Source organism: Triticum aestivum, chromosome 3D, assembly GCF_018294505.1.
Source record: "Triticum aestivum cultivar Chinese Spring chromosome 3D, IWGSC CS RefSeq v2.1, whole genome shotgun sequence".
Classification (NCBI taxonomy): Eukaryota; Viridiplantae; Streptophyta; class Magnoliopsida; order Poales; family Poaceae; genus Triticum; species Triticum aestivum.
Window position 1 is genome coordinate 85,269,824 of NC_057802.1, and position 21,051 is coordinate 85,290,874.

Here is a 21,051-nt window from a genome sequence, read left to right on the forward strand (position 1 = left end):
TTAAAAGGTAGTATGTTTATTAGTGCTTTGTACCTGGGCTTTGTGGCCCAGTTATATTTACAAACCTAGGCCTACTCCACCCACCCTCAACTGCTCATAAATAGCCTACTCCACGCACCCTCCTCCCTCTAGAACACAGCCGCCACACCCCACCTCTAGAAACCCTAGATGGATCCAGAGCTTGGGGAGGTGACAGATGAGGAAGAGGAGGCAGTGCATGCAGTGGATGTGAGGAGGCAAAGGGCTCGCCCTGCGGTGCCCATGCCATCAGCTTGGGAGCTAGAGTGGGAGCTGGAGTTCAAGAGGAGGCTGGCAGAGAATATCTTGGAGAAGTGCAACTCAGATGAGTTCACAGTTCTTGTTCCTGGCGGCAGGCGCAAGAGCTCAGGGAAGATCATCAGGTGGGCTAGGGCACAGGCAGTAATCGCTCTGCACCCTTCTACCAGAGCAAAGTGGCGCCGTTTCTTCGGTCGTTACGATTGAGAGTTGTTAGTAGTTATTTAATTATGAATAAGAGTATGAGCTATGTATCCCTTCCACTTTCTGTACAACTCTTTGTATGAAAGAATGTTTGCATGGTGGAATCTATGAATGTTTGATTATTTGAAAGAATGTTTGATTCTTTGAAAGAATGTTTCTATCAATCTGTGCATCAGTTGCAAAGCTCATAAGTTTCAAACACTCACGTAGTGCAACCCAGAAGTTTGAAACAATGTTTGCACCAGGAAGTGCAACCCAGAAGTCACAAACACCCAGGTTTCATAATGCAAACACTCAGGTTTCATAATGCAAGCAAATACATAGGTTTCAAGAACCAAATACTCAGGTTTCAGGAAGCAAATACATAGGTTTTAGGAAGCAAACACTCAAGTTTCAGCAAACAAATACATAGGTTTCAGCAAGCAAACACTTAAGTTTCAGCACTCATACAGTGCAAACAAGACAACTTTTCAGCACTCAATAGTTACCACTAGCAGTGAAATATGCCTTCCACTTTCCAGTTGGCTTCCTAACCCTCTTGGACCCAATCTCCATCTCAGAGTGAGCAGCTTGCCTTGGAGCATTGAAACCTGTGTACCCCCCTCCTCTGCTAGCTGTTGATGCTCTGGTGTTCTTTGCTGGAGAGGCAATGGATGACCTTGTGTTCTTGGCTGGTGAAGATGTGCTAGGAGCCCTTGTCTTCTTGGTTGCTTTGGTCTTCTTGGCAGGTGCTAATGTGGCAGGTGCTGGAGTAGCAGAAGCAGCTGCCTTGTTCCTCTTTGCTGGTCCTGGAGTAGTTGTGGCTGTTGCAGGCCTCTTCCTAGCTATGGCTGGTGCTGATGGTGCTGATGGTGGTGGTGGTGCAACCACACCTGTAGTAGCTCTGGTAGATGAAGAGTAGTCTGACCTATTGTCCTGCACATTTAAAAAAGCAAATTAGAATTAAACCACCTAGCCTATGAAACAGAAATTTCTTTATCAATAAGCATACCTGGTGATTATTCTTTCTCATCTGCAGTTTGGGTTTCAGTGGAACACCACATGTGGTATATCTGTGACCTTGCTTATTGCAATTGCTACAAGTCACTATCCCAATTCTTGATGTATCCTTCTTGGCAGGCACCTCAAAATGTCCTTTCCTCCTAGCTGTCTGCTTTTTACCCTTCTTTTCTTTGAATACTGGAGGAGATATGTCATCCCCCATGGTGTGTGGCCAACAATCAGGGCCTGGAACAGGGTATATAATATGCTTGTAGGTTTCATAGTAGAGGGGCTTCTTGAAGAACTCATGGACAAAATCTTCAGGGTGTAGCTTCACCTTCTGCATTGCTGCTATAGCATGACTACATGGAACAGCTCTCATATCCCACCTCCTGCAGTCACAAGTGTAGTTGTTTAGGTTTACACAGTAGGTCTTTTCTGAACTACTTGTAACTTGCCAAATGCCTGGTCCAGCCATATATGCATCACAATATTTTGCCCACTTCTTGGCCTCCTCCAATATCTCAGAGTAAGTGGGTGTGATATCCCACCTACATGTCTCTGTCTTCTCCCTAATCTTCTGAAACTTGATCATGAGTTTTGTCCTAATTCCTTCAAGCATTGTCCTTATGGGCTTGTTCCTAACATCCAGAATCATCCTGTTGAAAACTTCACTAAGATTGTTTACAACAAAGTCTGTCTTGCATATAGTATCCATTCTATGCCTGGCCCAAGTATGGACTGGTATGTTGGACAACCACTTCCATGCCTCCTCACTCTCTTTCTTCAATGCTTCCATGCCCAGATCATGCCCATGCTTAGTGAAAGAATATGCAGCCTGGTCTAGATGTTTTTTCAATTCATCCCCTCTAAACCCAGCTGATTGGAAGTTGGCATATATGTGTCTTAAACAAAATCTTTGAGGGGAATCAGGAAATACATCCTCTATTGCATTGAGCAGACCCTGTTCATTGATTTTGTATTAATAACTAGTGAAGTAAGTAGAGAAAGCATTACATAGTGCAAGGAAAAGCAGTACATAGTGAAAGGAGAAGCAGTTAAATCATGAAGAGTAGTTGTACATTTTGCCTGTCTGACATAATTGTGTAGGGCCCAAACTTGTTGCCACTACCAATTACTGTCCTTAACTGTGTAAGAAACCAAGTCCAACTATCTGTCTCCTCCTTGTCAACAACACCAAATGCAATAGGGAAGATGTTGTTGTTGCCATCCCTCCCTGTTGCTGCCAGGATTTGCTGCCCAGTGCTTAGTTTGATGAAGCATCCATCAAGACCTGCATTTTAAGCCATTAGTAAGCAGCAACATGTAATGCAATCCCCTTTTAAGCACTATACAGACTAGATTTACCTATGAAAGGCCTGCAACCATTTAGGAACCCCTCCTTACAAGCAAACAGACAGTAAAACATGTAATGAAACCTTGGGGTAGGTGCTGGGTGGAGTTCAAATTCCTTTGTTGTCACAACACACCTACTACCAGGGTTTGTGTCCAAAACACACTGCAGATAGTCTCTTAACCTGTAGTATTGTATCTTGTGATCCCCTTGCACAACATCAACTGCTTTCCTCCTTGCCCTGTAGGCCAAACTTTTTGGAACATGTACTTCAAATTTCTTTTTTGTATAACTCAGTATAGTCTCAACACCTGCACCAGGATTAGATCTTACAGTATCCTCAACAGCCTTTGCAACCCACTTCATGGTAACCTTTGTGTTCTCTCCACTTGCTCCACAGGTGTGATCAAGATTCATCTTCTTGATGCTAAAGGTTGACTCATGGGCAATCTTAGAAGCAGTAATATAAAACTCACAACCATGCTTTCTATCTGAGCACCAGGCTATGATCCTACTTGGATCATTCCTATGGTACTCAAAGTTCCTAGTGTCCTAACATGGTGGTTTCTCAATGCTTCTCTGAACTCTACCACATTCAGAAAGCACAAATGAATCCTAAACTGTTCATGTGCATCAGGCCTAGAGGAATCATACCATATTCTCTCCTTCTTCTTCAATTTTCTCTTCCTGCCACAAGGCAACCTAGGTGCATCATCTTCTTCATCAGAAATGCCTTCATCACCTGGAAAGCAGAACTCATCAGCTTCTGGCACGAAATCTTCAAACTTTATGTGATCTGGCTCACTGTGTGATCTGCTTGTTGGGCCTTGTTTCCTCACAGGTATCTTCTGTGCCACAGTTTTCACATGATCTGAAGCTTCTTCTTCATCATCTTCTTCAGAACCATTTGGCTCCTGCCAAAACTCTAAGGGTTCAGAAGCATCCCCAAAATAATGCTCAGCCATCTCTTCCTCTTCCTTGTAGTGCTGACTTGTTCCTTCACCACCTTCATCTTCTTCCCTAGCCCAAGACTTGTATGAAATTTTCTTCCCTCTGTAATCACCCCTGAAAAACTCAAAATCTGAAGAGGATTTGTCCAACTCATCTTCATCTTGATCTTCTGCTTCAATGCCTTCAATTTCCACTGCCTCTTTTCCCTTGTTGAAATTACAGCTCTGCTGTGTGTTAAAATATGGATCAACAGGAACAACTGGAGGCTGTGAAGAATTTGAGACAGGGAAAAGGACACCTTCTTGGGAAACACTATAAACAATGGGATCACCAACTTGACTCATTGGAATCTGCTCTTCAAGCAAGGTGTGGTCCATGTTTGCATCTGCTGGATTTGGGTCACTAGCCTCTCTCACTGTTATGTTCAATACTTTCTTCTCAGCAAACAAATCTAGCATCTCCTCCACCTTCTCATCACTGTCCAAAACCTCAATCCCCTCCAGCCCCTTACCCTCATCCTTAACATATGACAGATAGGCATCCAACCATAGCCCTCAAGTTCAATAAGTGCTAACAATAACAGGTAATTCATTTCTGATAAGGAAAACTTCCTTTCCATGTTGTCTCTACCCTGAAAATGCAGCCTCAATTCCCATACTTCATCATCCAAACTATGCAAAAAAAGAAACAACACATTCAGATTTCTTCAGATTTTCAAGTTAAAAAGTATGCAACAGTTTCACTTGCACAACATTTCATCCAAACCTAAACCCTAATTCATATATTGCTTACAATGTATACATAATAATATACCAAAGAAACTAATTCATTGACAATCTAAGAAACAAATCCTAACCCTAGTTCATAAATAAACTAAGAAAAATAATTAAAACAATTCATAACTTACTCCACGCCACCAAGTGAGGAGGCCCACTGGTGCCCGCCTTCTGGATCCGCGTGGATGCATTTGGCCACTGCCCTGGCCGCGCGGAACGCTGGCGAGATCTGGACCTCCTGCGTCGGTGGCCCAGACGAGCGCTGGGTCGGGAAACTTGCGCTGCCTAGCCACTTGTTGACCTCGGAGTGAGCACCGCCCTCGCCGCTGGCTGTCGCCCCAGGCTCGCCGTCGTCCTTCTTCTTCGCCGCCGCCATCGTCGGGAGAGACAGAGAGCACGGGGGAAAGGAGGAGCGAGAGAGAGATGCTGCCGACAGAGAGAGAAAGGCAGCGAGCGAGCGGGTGCGGTCCGACCGCACCGGTCGGTCCGAGTAACGGCCGTTAACGGCCTCGCCGTCACGCGCGGCGCTGACGTGGTCTGACAGGCGGGCCCGGACCGTCAGAAAACGGTTCAAAACGCTAGCAACGGGCGATTTGGGTTTTTTGAGACAGCCGACGAGAAAAGTGGTAGGTATCAGTCACAAACAAAAAAGTGGTGGTTTTTTGAAACCCTAGCACGAAAAGTGGTAGTTTTATGATATTTACTCCTAGCGCCGCCAGAGCCCATCCTCTCCCCGCCGTCGGAACATTCCCACTGCGCCGGTCGTCGCCCCATCCCCCACCCCACCGACGTGAGATGCCGGATCGAGCCCAGCACCGCCGCCGGCTTGCCGCCCCAATCCAAGCACCAATGAATTCTTAATCTGCGACTCAACTTTGTTGCGCCCCCATGCCAGCCCGCACGAGGCGGAGCCATTGGATCGATAGTGCGCGTGCTATATGTGCATGCGCCTGAACGCTAGGGTGGCGTGCAGGAGCTCCCCCTTCTCTTCCCTTTTCCTCTCTTCCCTTTTCCTCTCTCCCCACGCACGCAGTGGAGCTTGAGCTGAGCGGGAGTTCGTGGGGGCAGAGGAACAAGACGGAGAGAGGAACTACATGAAAAAGTATGTCAATTTTTAAAAAATAGATGAATTCGAAAAACTACATGAACTTAAAAAAAGTACGCGGGTTTGATAAAAGTATGTGAACTTGAAAACTGTACGCAGATTTGAAAGAAATACACAATTTTTTAAAAGTTCACGTATTTGAAAAAAATACCCGAATTGAAAACATAAAGCGGCCTTGGGAAAAAGTACGCGAATTTGAGTCGACACGTTCAAAACCGGGGTGAGACAGCACTGAGACTGGTCAAAACTGTGACCAGGGATGAATCTTGTCCGGTTTCAATAGTTAAGGGTGCAAGTTGTCCGGTTTTAGAGTTGAGGGACCAAATCTAGACTTCGCCAAAAGTTGAGGGACGAAAAATATACTTTTCTCAATATTTTATCTAGGAACGTCTACTTTGAATACCCCTGGTGTTGGGTTTGGTCTTCATTCAATCTCCAGGTTATATGGTTTGGTAAGATTTTCCTTTTTGCAAATTCGATTGCTTAATGGTGTCTACGCCAGCATCCGTCTCCCACTGGCTGTGTTCCTTGTGCGCTCACGGACAGCAGCCGGGTCTGCGGGGGACGAGGAGTATCCCGTGTTTATTTTGACGAGCATTGCAAGCTCTGAACTGTTCATATTACCGTGACGGAGCCGCCACGTCTCAGTTCTCGGCTTCCAGGATACGTGCTGCCAGCAGTAGCGCAATCACACTGGCACAGCACCTCGCATCGTCCGTGCCGATGCTACTGTATTCTGCCTCCATGCTTCGCTCTTGCGATTCCATCCGCTGGGAGGTGCGCGCACGTATATTTCATCCCCAATACTGCTTATGTTATTTGCTTATTATTGGATCAACTTCGGGTCTGCAATAGTTGATATGATGTCATCCCCAGTATTACTTATTTGATCAGCTCTTTTAGATATATAGACTAATCAATAGCTTAATAATTTATAATCACTTGGGCCAATTACCTGATGGGAGACAGGGAGAACGCTTGTTGAAGAGCCTTAGGCAATCTGCTCACAGACCTTTGCATGGGCTAGAATCAAGCAAACATGGTCACTTGCATGAACACAAAGTTCCGGATAATATAAGTGCAAAATTGAACAAATACCTTTAGAGGAAACTTGTATGCTCGACATGCTTGACCATGTCAAAGCTCATGCATGAGTAACTATATCCTCAGGAGATTCGTATTATCTAGAAGGTGAACTTCAAAATTTTGTAAATTAATGTTTCCAACAGTTCAGAGCTGCTGCTTTACTGTACTGTCGGTATTTAGGTGGATGGTCGCTGTTTTAAATCCTGATACAAGTAATGCACTTCAGCCTGTTCTATTTATCTGTGTCTTTGTTGCCAATAGCTGATATAATTTCATCGCGAGCATGGAAGCACACCAACTCTATTGTAGTTCAAAGTTGTTGGCCTATGCCCTACAGAGAGAATAATTAGTATTTGCCCCTATGTGCCAGACTGTAGTTGTGCCTTGCCTATTCTATCATTTTCATCATTGACAGATGTAGGTAGCAAATTATCTTTGCAAAATGTTGTGGTTGCGGTGTTTGTCTTGTCAATTCTCCATTCCTTCCTTTCTGATAAAGTGTTAGTTTGCATTTGTTATGTTTTATTTTTCTCTATGTTAATTTCTTGGTGTTGACTTCATATTGCACATATATGGAGAAACATCCAATTTTTCAAGCCACATCCCGAATATTTGTTTCTTGGCTGTCTGTTATGAACATTATCTTTACAGAAATCTGGTTGATGTAATAAAGTTACAAATGGTCCAATATTAACATTTTTGTATGTACATATTGTTATATATACTACATACCTTTTTTTGTGAGAAGGTAGATGAGCGCAAGCTCGAGGGCTAATATTATTGGTACATATGTTTTGAGCAAATGACTAAAAGAAGGGTATACTTTGCTTGGCGAATGATTCCATGGCCTCATAGACGCCTAAGGTATGTAACTAAGCATGAATGGGTCTAAAATACTGCTTCTTTTCATGGTGACGGTGTATGTAGATTCGTGTATCAGTTCTTTTTTGCATGGTGGATTCTTGTAGCAGTTAATGGAATGCAGACTGGAGGTGGATCATGTGTTAACCAAAAGCTGGTTGGGGTGGTCGCAATTGCCAAATGTGTCTGGATGGATTTTCTATTTGTTGGATGCTCTCCACCCCGTCACTATGGGACAAGGAGAAAGCTGGGTAGGAAGAACCGAAAGTCTTCTGCAAAGTGATAATTGAGAAGAAAATGTTTGGCTTGGACGAGAGGTTCATCAGTCGGAAACCATATGTCTGATTTTGCTCGATGTGTACTTATCAACGATATGGCATCACTTAGATATATGTCTTGGCACATCTTTAATTATTTAGTAGGCTATTGACACTTCAATAAACAATTCTCACCTGATCTTTTGTGATTTCGTGCGTAGCACGGACATCTTACTAGTTAATAGACATCTTACTAGTTAATACAAAACACGCGACTCTCGTGCATGTTCTTAAAAAAATCAGGAAATTCTCGCACACAATGAGGAAATCCAATAGGTCTACTGTAGCGCTGTATCTGGTCCCTTCGTACAAAATCCAAGGGCTGCGATTTGCTCGAGGAGCTCAGCGGAGTAGCGCCTACGGTTCGGCGCGGCAGCCTTTTGGCGTACACGCGTCGCCAGCCGAATGGCGCGCTACGTCCACCTGAGCACGGAGGCCTGGATGCACCTGGTCTTTGTACGCCCATGGCCTAGAGAGCAGAGTAGTGGTTCCCGTGCAGCAGCAACACCGAGCCCATCCACTTCGCCGCGCCCTCGCCTTCCTCGCCACTTTCAGCCGGGCGAGCTCGCCTCCAGACCAAAGAAGCAAGCGAGGAAGAGGCAGCGCGCTGACACAGACAAGACGGGCCCAAACCCCACACCGCAGCGCAGCGCAGGGTTCTCCGCCGTCGCCGCCGGGAAGCTTCCGACCGACCGGCGGGCGAGATCGTCGGCCATGGCGCCTCCGGCTCCGTTCATCTACTCCCCCCCCCCCCCCCCCCCCCCCCCCCCGCCGGCGACGCCGACGACGCCGGTACGTACGGCTTTCCGCGCGCTCCTTAGCCCCTGATGATTGCTCGCTCCCACGTTCGCTTGTCTCCCCCCCCCCCCCCCCCTCTGACATCCGGCTGCGTTTCTAACGGCGACGGTGCGCGCGTGTGTGCAGATGAGAAGGGCCTCATCAAGGCGGCCGCGGACGGCAACCTCGGCCGGCTCAAAGGTAGCCCCTTTCCTCTTCTCCTCTGCCTTTTCCTCACCTCTGCTTAGTTTGTGTGCGAACGCTCTGTTCGCGGGGTCCGAGATTGTTGTCCAGGCATGCTGCATTGCTCCGTTTTGGTGCGTCGCTCAGTTATCCTGCCTATAGTTACAGTGTCCACCGCCTTCCAGAACAGTTTTCTTTTTAAAATTTGCCCTGTTGAGCAGAACAGTTTGCCATCCTTTTAGCTCTGTCGATTGTAATGTTTCGCTACCATCTACTGAACTCAACAGACACATATGCACATTCAGTTAAAGAAGTGACGGTATAAATATGAAAACTTTGGATGAAACCATATAATTGTCCATTACATGTTACATCCAAATTACAGTCTAGTCAATTACTCTAAAATGATGTGTTGTCAGGTATTTTCACAGGGTGACTGTCCAGCAATTGATCTTTCAGATTAGTCCCTTGAACTGCATGACGTTCTTGGCTTCTTGCCCGTTTCTTCTTTTGGTTTTCTATCTTGTTAATTTGTCTATTGATTGGCTTCTCTAATGTGATCATCTCTACTTTTGGGGAAGGTATTGTAAAGCGTCTTACCAGAGGAAATGGTGACCGGTCGACGATTTTTTCTTTCAACAACAATGGACTCTCTGTGTTGCATATCGCGGCAAGCTGTGGCCATCTGGAGATTTGCAAGTATTTGGTGGAGGAGCTCAAGGGAGATATAAATGCTCCTGGATATGGAGCTGCAGCTTTAGGTCTTTCTCTATCCTTTTCTCCATCTTTTTAAATTGTTGTCTGCCATGTCAATGTTTGCAAGTATGAGATGTACGATTGTGCTAAGAGTACTCTTGTGCTAACGATGTGGTTTTTGTTACAGGTGCGACTCCATTTATGGGGTCTGCTCAGTCTGGTGATGTTGCTGCCGTCAAGTATTTTCTTGATGGTGGCGGTGATGTAACGAAAGCAGACGACAAAGGACAAACAGTTCTCCACCATGCTGTGGCTGCAGGTTCTCCCGCCTCACTCACACACATACACACATGATTTCTCCAAGCTGATCGTTCTACTACTAGTTAATAAATATTATGGTTAAACATGACTGATGGAACCATTTCGTTTACCACAGGATGCTGCAAGGTAACAGAGTTCCTCCTTTCAAAAGGAGTGCCGGTCGACATAAACTTCGGCCGTGGAACACCAGCCTTTCTGGCTGCTGTAAATGAGCAGGATAAGACATTGAAGATTTTGTTGGACCACCATGCAAATGTACATGGCCTCCGCTTATCTTATTTCTCCTGATTCAGCGTTAATTTGCACAAATAGTGGGCGGTACGACGATCTTTGGAAAATCACGGGTGACAGGGGCCGGGTGATGGGCGACGCACGCTGGCGGGTTCGCTTCGCGGCGGACCTCGTGACGGCGCGACACGTCACGTTCAACGACGGCGAACTATGGCTGCGCAGGGAGGCTCTCCGGATCGTGCTGCTCGACACAAAGGGGCACACGGTGGATGCGCGCTTTCTTCGATCCGGTGAGTGGATCGACATTGGGGATATTGTCGCTTTTCCTTGCCATTTCGCTAGGGTTTGTGATAGATCTCCGGCGAACGGCGGATTTTCCGGCGAGGATGCGCCGCCGCGTGGCCCTACTCACAGGCACACGGTACACGGGGGCGGTCGTGCGGATCTGGACGTGCACCGCCGAGTTCCACATCTGACAGATGGACCCGGGGTCCTTGGGCGTGGACCGGTCCGCCATGAGACGGATGCGCGACACGTAGATGAGGGGGAATCGGACCGCCATGAGTGCGATGGAGCTAGGGTTTCTGGGGGCACCGCGGGTATAAAACATACGGGTGCCACCCCTTCTCCCATTTTGGATCTCGACGAGGGGCTCGCCCACTTCTGGAGCGCTCCGTCTCTCGCCAGATCTGGGGTTCAGCCAAACTTCGCTTGGTGGGATGGCAAAATCCATGGCGACCTTCGCTCCTTTGCTCAAGTAGTTGCCTCTCAACCCTCCACAAATCCCCTTGCTGGATCCATAGAGAAGCCACCTGTTAGGTTTTCCGTGAATCCTTCCGATAGATCCAAAGAGAAGCCAACTGTTGAGATGAGAGGGGATGGTTTCGGTGCGGGCCGCCAGGGACGCGGCGCTGGGCGATTCGATCGTGGTCGCGGCCGCGGCCGCGGCTTCGACTCCCACGTCTGGAAGCGCAAGATGGAGATGGGGAGCTCCTCCACTACCAACGACAAGTGGGAAGAGGCGGCCGGCGGTCTGCAGGCGAACCGAACCCGGCAATCCCGATGGGATGGGGATGGCGGTGACCTGCAAGACTCCCAGGAGACGGCGGCGACTGAGGGGCGGCAGGAAGCTCCTACCCATCGTCAAGAGACGCGTGGTGGAGACAGCGGAAGCGACAAGGCGCACCGCACCTTCGACAAGAACAACGTCTCTGCCGTGAACCGCGAGTATTCCTCTTCTGGTATTATCGCTCCACCTTGTGATGCTTGTCAGATCTGCCATGTTCCTGAGCATTTTACTGTTAGATGCCCTCAAGCTTTCTGTGAGAGATGTAAAAAAGAGAGGTCACCTATCCTTTGTTTGCAATGAGTTCTTCCCTTGGGATCACACACCTGTGATGTGTGCATTTCAAACTAAGGGTCAGGGTTTCTTTTACATTCCTGACTACAGCGTGGATAGGCAGAGCAGGGAAAACATTTTCAATATAGTTGTCACCATTACTGAGGGCTCGGCTCAGACCAAAGATATTGAGCATGAGTTAAGTGTGTATGTTGGCCAGGGGTGGCGTTGCTCTGCTAGATTCTTTGCTCCTCAAAAGTTTGTTATGAGAATGCCGAATCCTAGAGAGGTTGACAGAGCTCTTTTTGTTGAGAATATTAAGTTGAAAAATTGTGGGGTTAGTGTCAAGTTCTCCTGAGGATATTGATTCTGAGGGATTGTTAGAGATTGCTTGGGTTAAGATTGGGAAAATTCCACCTAACAAGAGATGTGATAAAACTGTTGCTTATGTGGGAGGGTTAGTTGGAATTACCCTGGATGTTGATATGTCAACTATAAATCGTCCCTCTTCTGTTAGAGCTAAAATTGGTTGTAGATCGATAGCTCAACTTCCTGTCACTGCTGAAGGGGTGCTTGCAGGACGTTTCTACAAGTTCACCTATGAGGTTGAGGAGGTTTTGGTTAAAAATCATGTGAATGCAGAAACTGTGGATCCTATTCCTGATGAAAGGACCAAGCCAAATCAGACACCTAAGAGGAGACGTACTGAACAAGAGAAAGGAGTGCCGCAGCCTGAGTCTGCTGGACGTGACAACATTGGGGGTTCCTATCGTGGTGGCAAGGCATGTCGCCTGCTATACGATGATAAAGAGGGATCTCCCTCTACTGAAAGTGATGAAGATAATTCTCTACTTATTGAAACGCTGCAGAAAGAAATCGAGGAAAAAATGAAAGAAGATGGCATGGACTCCTCTAATTGGATTGTCCCTAGGAATCCTGATGTCATGGAGACTACTGTTCAAGATATACAGGTGAAAGAAGTCATACATAATAAATCTACCTCGACTTGTCAAACTGCTACTAACCCTTCTCAGATTGTGGAGGTGACTGGTGCGGTGGACCCTGGGTTGAAGACCTCATGCAGCTATATGGTACAACTCCCATCCTCTGAAAACATGGAGGAGATCATTCTTACCCCTCCACTGGCAACTGAAGCCCCACTGAGATTCAGCAAACGTAACGCCTCTGGGATGCAGGACAAGATTGAGGACAAGGCCAAGAAACTGGCTAGTAAGAAAAATCTGGAAGGTAACAATACCCATGCTTCCAAAAATTCCTTTGATGTACTTTCTGACAATGAGTTGATTAGTAGAGCTAATAAGATAGGGGCAGACATACCCAATGATAATTTCGCTGTTGTTGACATTATTAGAGAGCTTGAATGCGCCCGTAAAGAATTAGAAGATAAAAGGGAAGATAACAACACTGAAATAGTGCGGGATAACTTGATTGTGACAGACGGTTTGGGTAGGAACACCCCTGTGAATTTAGAATGGCTGGACGAGGAAGAACATATATATGAACATATCTCTTCTGTTAAACCTAAGAAAAAAAACATAGCAAATCTGCTGTCAAAATTCCTAGGCCTGTGACTAGGAGTCAGAAAAGAAACACTTCTGAGGAAGATTTGTTAGGTAACCCTGCCCCGTCCCCTGGTAGGGTTACTCAGACCAAATTCCACAAAAAACGTTCCAAATGAGAGGACTCATTTGGAACTGTCGAGGGGTGGGCAAGAAAGGGATGGCCACCTGCCTCTCAGACATGATTAGTGACCATTCCCTTGACTTCTTAGGTCTGCAAGAAACTATGAAGAAAAAGTTCACACCTAAATGTTTGAGGAGAATTGACCCCTTTGACATATTCCAATGGAACTGGGTGCCTTCTATTGGCAAATCTGGGGCATTTTGTGTGGTGTGAGGAGAGACACTCTGGATATAATATCCTGTGCTATAGGCAAATATGTATTACAACTAATACTGTATGACAAAAAGAAGAAAATACAGTGGGGTTTGCTGGTAGTTTATGGATCGGCACATGATGAGTTCAAAAATGACTTCCTGATTGAGCTGGCATCCTTTTGTAGTGGCATTACCGTGCCCTACATAGTGGGGGGAGACTTTAATATCCTGAGACATGCAGGGGAGAAGAATAAGAAGATGATGAACAACAAAGCCACTGACCTGTTCAACTCCATTATCAATACACTAGCTCTTAGAGAAATTCATATCAGTGGGGGTAAATATACATGGACCAATAATCAGTCCCACCCCACGCTTGAGAAGCTAGATCGAATTCTTATGTCTGAATGCTGGGAAGATATCTTCCCTCTAGTCTCTGTGAGGAAATTGGTTCGGGAGATTTCTAACCATAATCCACTACTGTTGTCCTCCGGGGAAGAAGGGCAGAAGGGCGTGAAGCCCCGAAACCTCGTGAATTTCGTTTTAATCTGTCCTGGATCAATGATGAAAAGTTCCTGCCCACTGTGGGGAAAATTTGGGCCAGGAAAGTGGCTTCATCTGATCCTATTGATGTCCTGAATATCAAGTTAAAAAGATTCAAAACTTACTTTAAAGGCTGGGGTTCAGATAAATATGGCCACGATAAAAAGAGAAAAGAGGACTTACGTATGGAATTAGCTATGCTGGAGGAACTAGAAGAAGAAGATATGTTACCTCCTGACTTATATAGTAGAAAAGTGGATATCAACGCTGAGCTCTATGAGCTCCTCGTGAATGAGGAAATCTTTTGGCTTCAACAGTCTCGTGAGCGCTGGCTTCTTAAAGGAGACTTGAATACTGACTATTATCACAAAATTGCTAATGGTCGGAAACGTAAAAATACTATCCAATCACTTAGAACGGGAGAAACAGTGATTGAAGGCACGAACAATCTGATTGCACATGCAACTGAGTTTTACAAAAATTTATTCGGACCAGCCCCTGGTAACCAGATTCATCTTGATCCGGGAACCTGGTCGACTGAGGAGAAATTAGATGAAGAAGATAATAAGGATCTTTGCCGAGAATTTACTGAACAGGAGGTCAAAGAGGCTCTATTTGATATGGCCCCTAATCGAGCCCCTGGACCCGATAATATTCCTGCTGAGTTCTATCAAGTGTGTTGGGATATAGTTAAAGACGACATTATGGCCCTTTTTAAAGCTTTTCATCAAGGGACGTTGGATGTCCAGAGGCTTAATTATGGAATTATTACTCTGCTCCCAAAAGTTTCTGGAGCCGAGAAAATACAGCAGTACAGGCCTATTTGCCTGCTGAGGTGCCCATATAAACTGATTACCAAAGTCCTCGATCGAAGAGTTGCTATATATGCAAACAAACTCATTAGCCCTACTCAGAACGCCTTTGTAAAAGGAAGAAATATCATGGATGGAGTTTTGTCCCTCCATGAAATTCTTAACTACACTTATGTTAAGAAAAAAGTGGGGATTGTCCTTAAATTGGACTTTGAAAAAGCATATGATAAGGTGAATTGGGACTTCCTCCTAGAATGCCACAAGATGCGGGGCTTTAACGATACCTGGTGCAGATGGATCGAACAGATACTGCATAATGGGACAGTTAGCATCAAACTTAATGGTAGTGTTGGGCCATATTTTCAAAGCAAAAAAGGGGTAAGACAGGGAGACCCACATTCTCCTTTCCTATTCAATCTAGCCGTTGAATGCCTTACCAAAATGATAAAAAATGCCCAAAGAAACAAAGTTATTAGGGGTCTGGCTGCTGACCTTATTCCTGATGGGGTGGCGGTCCTACAATATGCGGATGATACTATCATTTGCATTGAAGATGATGTTGACAAGGCAGTCAACCTGAAGTTGCTGCTGTATATGTTTGAGATGATGTCCGGCCTGAAAGTTAACTTTCAGAAAAGTGAAATTCTCACTGTGGGTGGAGATGAAAGTGTGGTGAACAAATATGCAGAAATCTTTAATTGTGAGGTTGGCAGTTTTCCACTCAAATATTTGGGGATGCCTGTGAGCTATGCTAATCTAAAAACATCCGATTGGGAGTTTATTGTTAGTAAATACCTGAAGAGGTTCGAGGCCTGGATTGGAAACGCTGCCTCGATGGGGGGGAGACACACCCTACTGGACTCCGTCGTCACGCAGATCTCTCTCTATCACATGTCTATGTGGCTCATGAATAAAACTTTCATTGAAAAGCTAGATAAGCATAGGCGCAAGTTCTTTTGGCAAGGCTGCAACAAAAAAGGAGATACTATCTTGTTAAGTGGGGCAAGATATGTAGATCCAAAGACAAAGGGGGTTTAGGTATAAAAGATCTTCGTAAGCAAAATATTAGTCTCATGGTTAAATGGTGGTGGAAGTTAGAGACACAAAATGGGCTGTGGCAGGATATAGTCCGGGCCAGGTATCTTCGCAACAATTCTGTTGCGGAAGTTTCTTCCAAATTCTCTGACTCGCCCTGTTGGAAAGCCTTGCTTAAGATCAAAAACATCTATATGATGGGCAGAAAGATTGAGACTGGTGCTGGGAACTTGATTAGATTATGGAAAGATCCAATAAATGGGCTGATCCCATTTCAGGATCAATATCCACGCTTATTTGAGATCTGCAATTATCTAACGAGCACCCTGGACAAAAGAGATGAACTTGATGACATTTCTATATTCAGACACAGGCTTACTCCTGAGCTGTTCAAACAGTGGGTAAATATGCGCACTATAGTGAAAAGTATTCCCCTTGATGAGAGGAGTGATCGTGTCTTTTGGGGACTAAATCAGAATGGCAAGTTCACCACTAAGTCAGTCTATAAGATGTTGGAGAGACCCCTAAGTGGGTGCCATTATAGATGGATTTGGAAAGCCAAGATTCCTCTTAAAATCAAAATCTTCCTATGGCAAATGTCACAGGACGCAGTTCTCACTAGGCAAGTGATGAGCAAGAGAAAATGGCCGGGGAATCCCTGTTGTTCTTTCTGCAAACAGGTGGAAACGGTGCAACATCTGTTCTTTACTTGCCCCGTGGCCAGAATTGTCTGGCGATCTATTGGAGTAGTTCTTGGCACTGATACATGCCCGTCGAATTACTGGCAATACTTCGTTTGGTGCCACAAATATCTTCCTGGGAAGCAAACGTTTTATACAGTGGGCTTAGCAGCCACGTGTTGGGCCATTTGGTTGGCGCGCAATCGAGCTACTTTTGAAAAGAAACAAATCAAGACTCCTTTTGAGATTGTGTTTTCTCTATGCTCTTTTCTTCTTTACTGGACAGGGCTACAACAAGGAGAGGACGCCAAAGAGCTGCGCACTGGAGCTGAGATGATCAGGACTAGCACATTGCAGCTTATGAAGATGTGTGGTGCTGTCAAGCAACCAATCCAAGGTGCCTGACGTTTTCTGGAGTTGCGCTGGATGAAGAGCTGCCGGGCGCGCGATTTCGTTGCTGTCTCTTCCCGGAGAAGATAGCTTTATGCTTGTTTGACACTCGGCTGTGTTTTGATACTTAGTATGATCTTTTGAGAAATGTAATAGGCTAGATGGTATGACGTGCTATCCAGGTTTTCGCCCCATGATACTCGTTTCGACGGCGAGCGAGTATGGTGGGTTTCCTGGTAGTGCTTGAACTCGCTATACCTCTTTCCCTTCTCCTGTCTTTCTCGCTTGAACTGGTTGTATTTCCGTTCTTTGCAATGGAAAGGGGTAAAGCCCGGTTCAATTTTTTTTTGCACAAATAGTTTTAAGTTGAGGATTAGGATTTGGATGGTCCACTTACTATCTGATCCCCTGAAACACCAAACACATCAGTATTATATGATGGCAAGCTTTTAAATTAGGATATCCTTTTCATCTCAAAAATAAAATCTCGAGTTATCATGCCACCTGTGTTTCTTAATACACGATACCTTCTTTCAGCCTAATGTCATTGTCAGCGGTATGGTAAATCCTCTGTGTATGGCTCTTGTTTACCATTCATTGAAGTGCATGAAGCTACTCATTAAGGTGAGAACTCTTTGGACTATTTTTTCAGTGCTATGTTATAATTTTGCCCCTGTACTGTCTCTGATGCTTACATGTTGATATACATGGATATATGACCATGAATATTCTATTGCACAATCCTTTCCACAGGCTGGTGCCGATGTTAATTGCAAGGGTTGTGCTATGACTCCTTTGTTGTTTGCTACGGCGCAAGGAGGTTATACCAACTACATTCAGTTCCTATTGAAGGCTGGAGCAGATCCTAATATTCCTGATGATGTATGTTTTGTATTTTTGTTAAATATATTTTTGCTAACAACTATGCAGCATATCACCATATTCTGTTAAATCTTCTGCTGATACTATTATACAACTCTTCTTATTATGTTGAGAAGCTATTTGTGTATGAGTATAGGTTGCTTTGTGCCATTGACTACGCTAATGGAAAATCGCACTTGTGCCTAAGTTGTCTCAACCTTTCATCCAAACAGTCCATAAGGGCTCCCTCCCATAATGAGATATTAATTCGCCTCAGGGCACATCCATCACTAGGAAACAGCCCAATTTGCAATGGTCTATATCTTTATACTTGTCATTTTCTGTTGATTATCAGTTATTGAGTTCCTACTGAAGGACTGTGCGGCACTCTGTTCCAGCATCTATACATACATCCTTCTAAAAATGTTGCTACTAGCTTGTATACAACAAGTTCTCAACATATATCAGTATTTTTTCCCTTTGGAAGGTCATATCGATGCATACCTAACAGTTGATCAGATGCTGAGATCTTACCATTTTGGGTATCAGCATTTCTCAAATGTACTCATGAAATAGACAATAAATAAACTTACTCTTTGTTTAGTTTACTCTATGTTCTTCATCCCAGTTGGCAGTTGGTATTCTGTTTTCTTTCTTTTACTTGAAGAACCTGTTATATTGATGCTGCTATCAGTCGAAGGACCAGCTAAAATACCATGCGTAAAGCTACTTCTCCTCACGTTTTATCTATTTATTTATTTCACGGAGACTCAAGTAGGATACAACAAAATATTTTTGGCTGAAATTCCTCTCCTTGAAGCTTTGCTTGCTGGGTAATTCCCTGTTGATACATTTGATTAAAAAGTATTACTTAGATCCTTGTTCTTTCTGATAATATTACAAATCTAACATTGATTATACATTGTGTAATGTTTATGTTCTTTTTCTATATTCCAAATGTTTCCCTTCTTGAATGACGTCGTTAAGTTCTAAAATAAATGACAGTTACATTTTCTTTGTTCCCCAGTTGGGTAGGTTGCCAATAGAGATTGCTGCGTTACGTGATTGCAAAGAAGAGGTTGACATGTTGTTTCCTTTGACTTCCCCAATTCCAAATGTCCCAAACTGGAGTATTGAGGGAGTAATTTCTTATGCAAAAATTGAAGATAAAAAGCCGATGGTATGTTATGTTCTGTTCTTATGCTGTTTCTGTACTGAATATTGTTTGGAAGGTAAACCTTTGATTTGTTCTTTAGTCCTAAATTTGTTCATTAAGTGTTATTATATGTTGTGGTTAATATATGCATGACAGTATGGCATCATATTTACATTGAGAGAATGGCGACTTATTTATGGAGGTCATCTTAGGTGTCCCAACTTGGGATGATCATAAAAATAATTTTTAACTGCTGACTAGCTGATAGCAAACTACTAACTGTAAGTTAGAAGGGCAATATGATCATGCTGAGATAACATCTGACTCTGGTCTAACAACTGGGCTGCCCGCTGCCCATCATGAATCCATGTGTGGAATGGGTTTAGGGTTTAGTGTTTAGGGTTAATTGGAACATGATAAAGATCCCACTATGATATTTTGACTGTATATAATTTGTCAGACTATCACCATATTTTTCCAGAGAAAATTTGTTACCATTTGTTATGGAAGGATTCGTATCTATTAGATGCCTTGCTAAATATGCCACCTAATACTTATTAGCATTATTTCTGGTTGGGCAAAACTAACCTCTAGCAATCAATTACTCGGATTTAAACCTTATCTTACTTCTGGTGAGGTAAGGTGGAGCATCTTAAAAGAGCTCATTCTATTAACTGTCATAAGCTTATATTGTGTAGATAATTGTGAGATGCTCTCTGGTACGCGAATGCTTGAGTACAGGAATGCTCTCTGATACTATACCATTGTTGGGAAATACACCAGCATCATGTAAAGGGTGTGCTAATCGTTAGTATCTAGTAATAATGTCACATGACCAATATATTTTAGTTCAGTGACATAGTAGTTCCAAATTATGTTGCACTCGTTTCTCGTGACTAAACTCTTGACGCCTGGACAAATGCTATTTGTCATGTATATTTCCAAGCCCTTTTATTCCATTATGTACCTAACTGGCGAGCACATATGTGATGTGTTCTCCTTGGTTGTTTCCGTGAAAGTGGCAACACCTTGTTCTGTGCTCATGTTCTCATGTTTCTTATTGCCTGCCATGTACTCAGGCCTCACCTGGTGTTTTGTACACCATTATAACATTTTTCTAACTTTGCCGACAACATTCAGTGATAAAGACAAGGATGGTTGTACAGCAGCATACATCTTTGAAATAGAGAAAAGAGCCCTACTATTACTCATGTTTAGGGTACTTTATATACCTATAACTGCACAGGAGTGCCTTTAAGACCTTGACTTTTGGGTTTGATACAAATAAAACCTGGCACGGCTGATCTCTGAACCAATGAAACATTTGGCCCTTATGCCTGTTTAGAAGCTTAAATTTGGACTGGGAGCTGAACTTTGATCTTCAGGACCAATAAAGGATTTATTCATTCAAAGCAGCATGTGAAATGTGCATTGCAGCAGAAGCATGTCAAAGAGCTAGTCATCTAGACACCAAACTATGAAGAATGTTGAACAAAATGTTTGAATTTCTCTATGATACAAATTATCATAGTAAATAATGATTATTTTCAAAATTCAAACATCCCATTCATGTTTCATTATGCATTGTCTAGGAGCAAAAGCACCGTGAAAGAAGAAAATGTTTCTTGAAGTTATAGGCTGATACGACATTCAAGCAGAAGGACTATAAGATGGCATCACAGTTTTATGATTTGGTAAACCTCTATCACTTAACCTGTGATGGTTTAGATAGCAAGTTATTCTGTCAAAGGGGAACCAATTTAAGAGCATTTTTTTTACTAACTAGGTTGTCTTACTATATACTCTATTTACATTATTAACCACTTAGATATGTGTTAAAAAACACTTAGGATATCTAACTTTTTTTAATGTAAAGTAAAATATGAGCATTATGGCCCCAAAACAGAAAAGATACAGGGTAATAGATAAATGAACAGTGTGACTGGGACGCAATCATTCCATGAGTTCCATGTATTTCAGACAAAGTGAATATAACTAGATCCATGACCAGCGACAAACTAAAATTACAACTAAGATCTTTTTTTTCTTGGACAAAATTACAACTAGTCTGAGCAGGCCCATGTAAAATGGATATAATTTGAAGCAATTGTACACTAAAAATGTGCCGAAATTCTTGCATCTTGCTATTTGGGGTAGAATGAAATAAGATTCTCTCATGGAGCCGATTTAGGGGGGCAACAAGAAATGAATAAAAGCA

At 43.9% G+C, this 21,051-nt stretch overlaps 1 protein-coding gene across 1 annotated transcript; it reads left to right on the forward strand.

The window, feature by feature from the left end:
• Nucleotides 1–8,672: 8,672 nt before the first annotated feature.
• On the forward strand, nt 8,673–18,856 carry LOC123077591 (neurogenic locus notch homolog protein 1). The gene is made up of 11 exons (XM_044499883.1): nt 8,673–8,703; nt 8,836–8,889; nt 9,453–9,632; nt 9,755–9,886; nt 10,004–10,143; nt 12,328–12,429; nt 12,493–12,549; nt 12,655–12,706; nt 16,713–17,440; nt 17,570–17,698; nt 18,705–18,856. Exons 4-9 carry the CDS (start codon nt 9,769–9,771, stop codon nt 16,829–16,831), a joined length of 588 nt encoding a protein of 195 aa, XP_044355818.1. The 5' UTR covers nt 8,673–8,703; nt 8,836–8,889; nt 9,453–9,632; nt 9,755–9,768; the 3' UTR covers nt 16,832–17,440; nt 17,570–17,698; nt 18,705–18,856.
• Nucleotides 18,857–21,051: the final 2,195 nt, after the last annotated feature.

Bases quoted from the DNA above. Each gene is read 5' to 3' on its own strand.
- LOC123077591 (XM_044499883.1), top strand. From the start codon at position 9,769: ATGGGGTCTGCTCAGTCTGGTGATGTTGCTGCCGTCAAGTATTTTCTT. The intron at 10,144-12,327 runs GTACATGGCCTC...GAAACGCTGCAG, and splicing joins TGTTGGACCACCATGCAAAT to AAAGAAATCGAGGAAAAAAT. The intron at 12,430-12,492 runs GTGAAAGAAGTC...AACCCTTCTCAG, and splicing joins CTACTGTTCAAGATATACAG to ATTGTGGAGGTGACTGGTGC.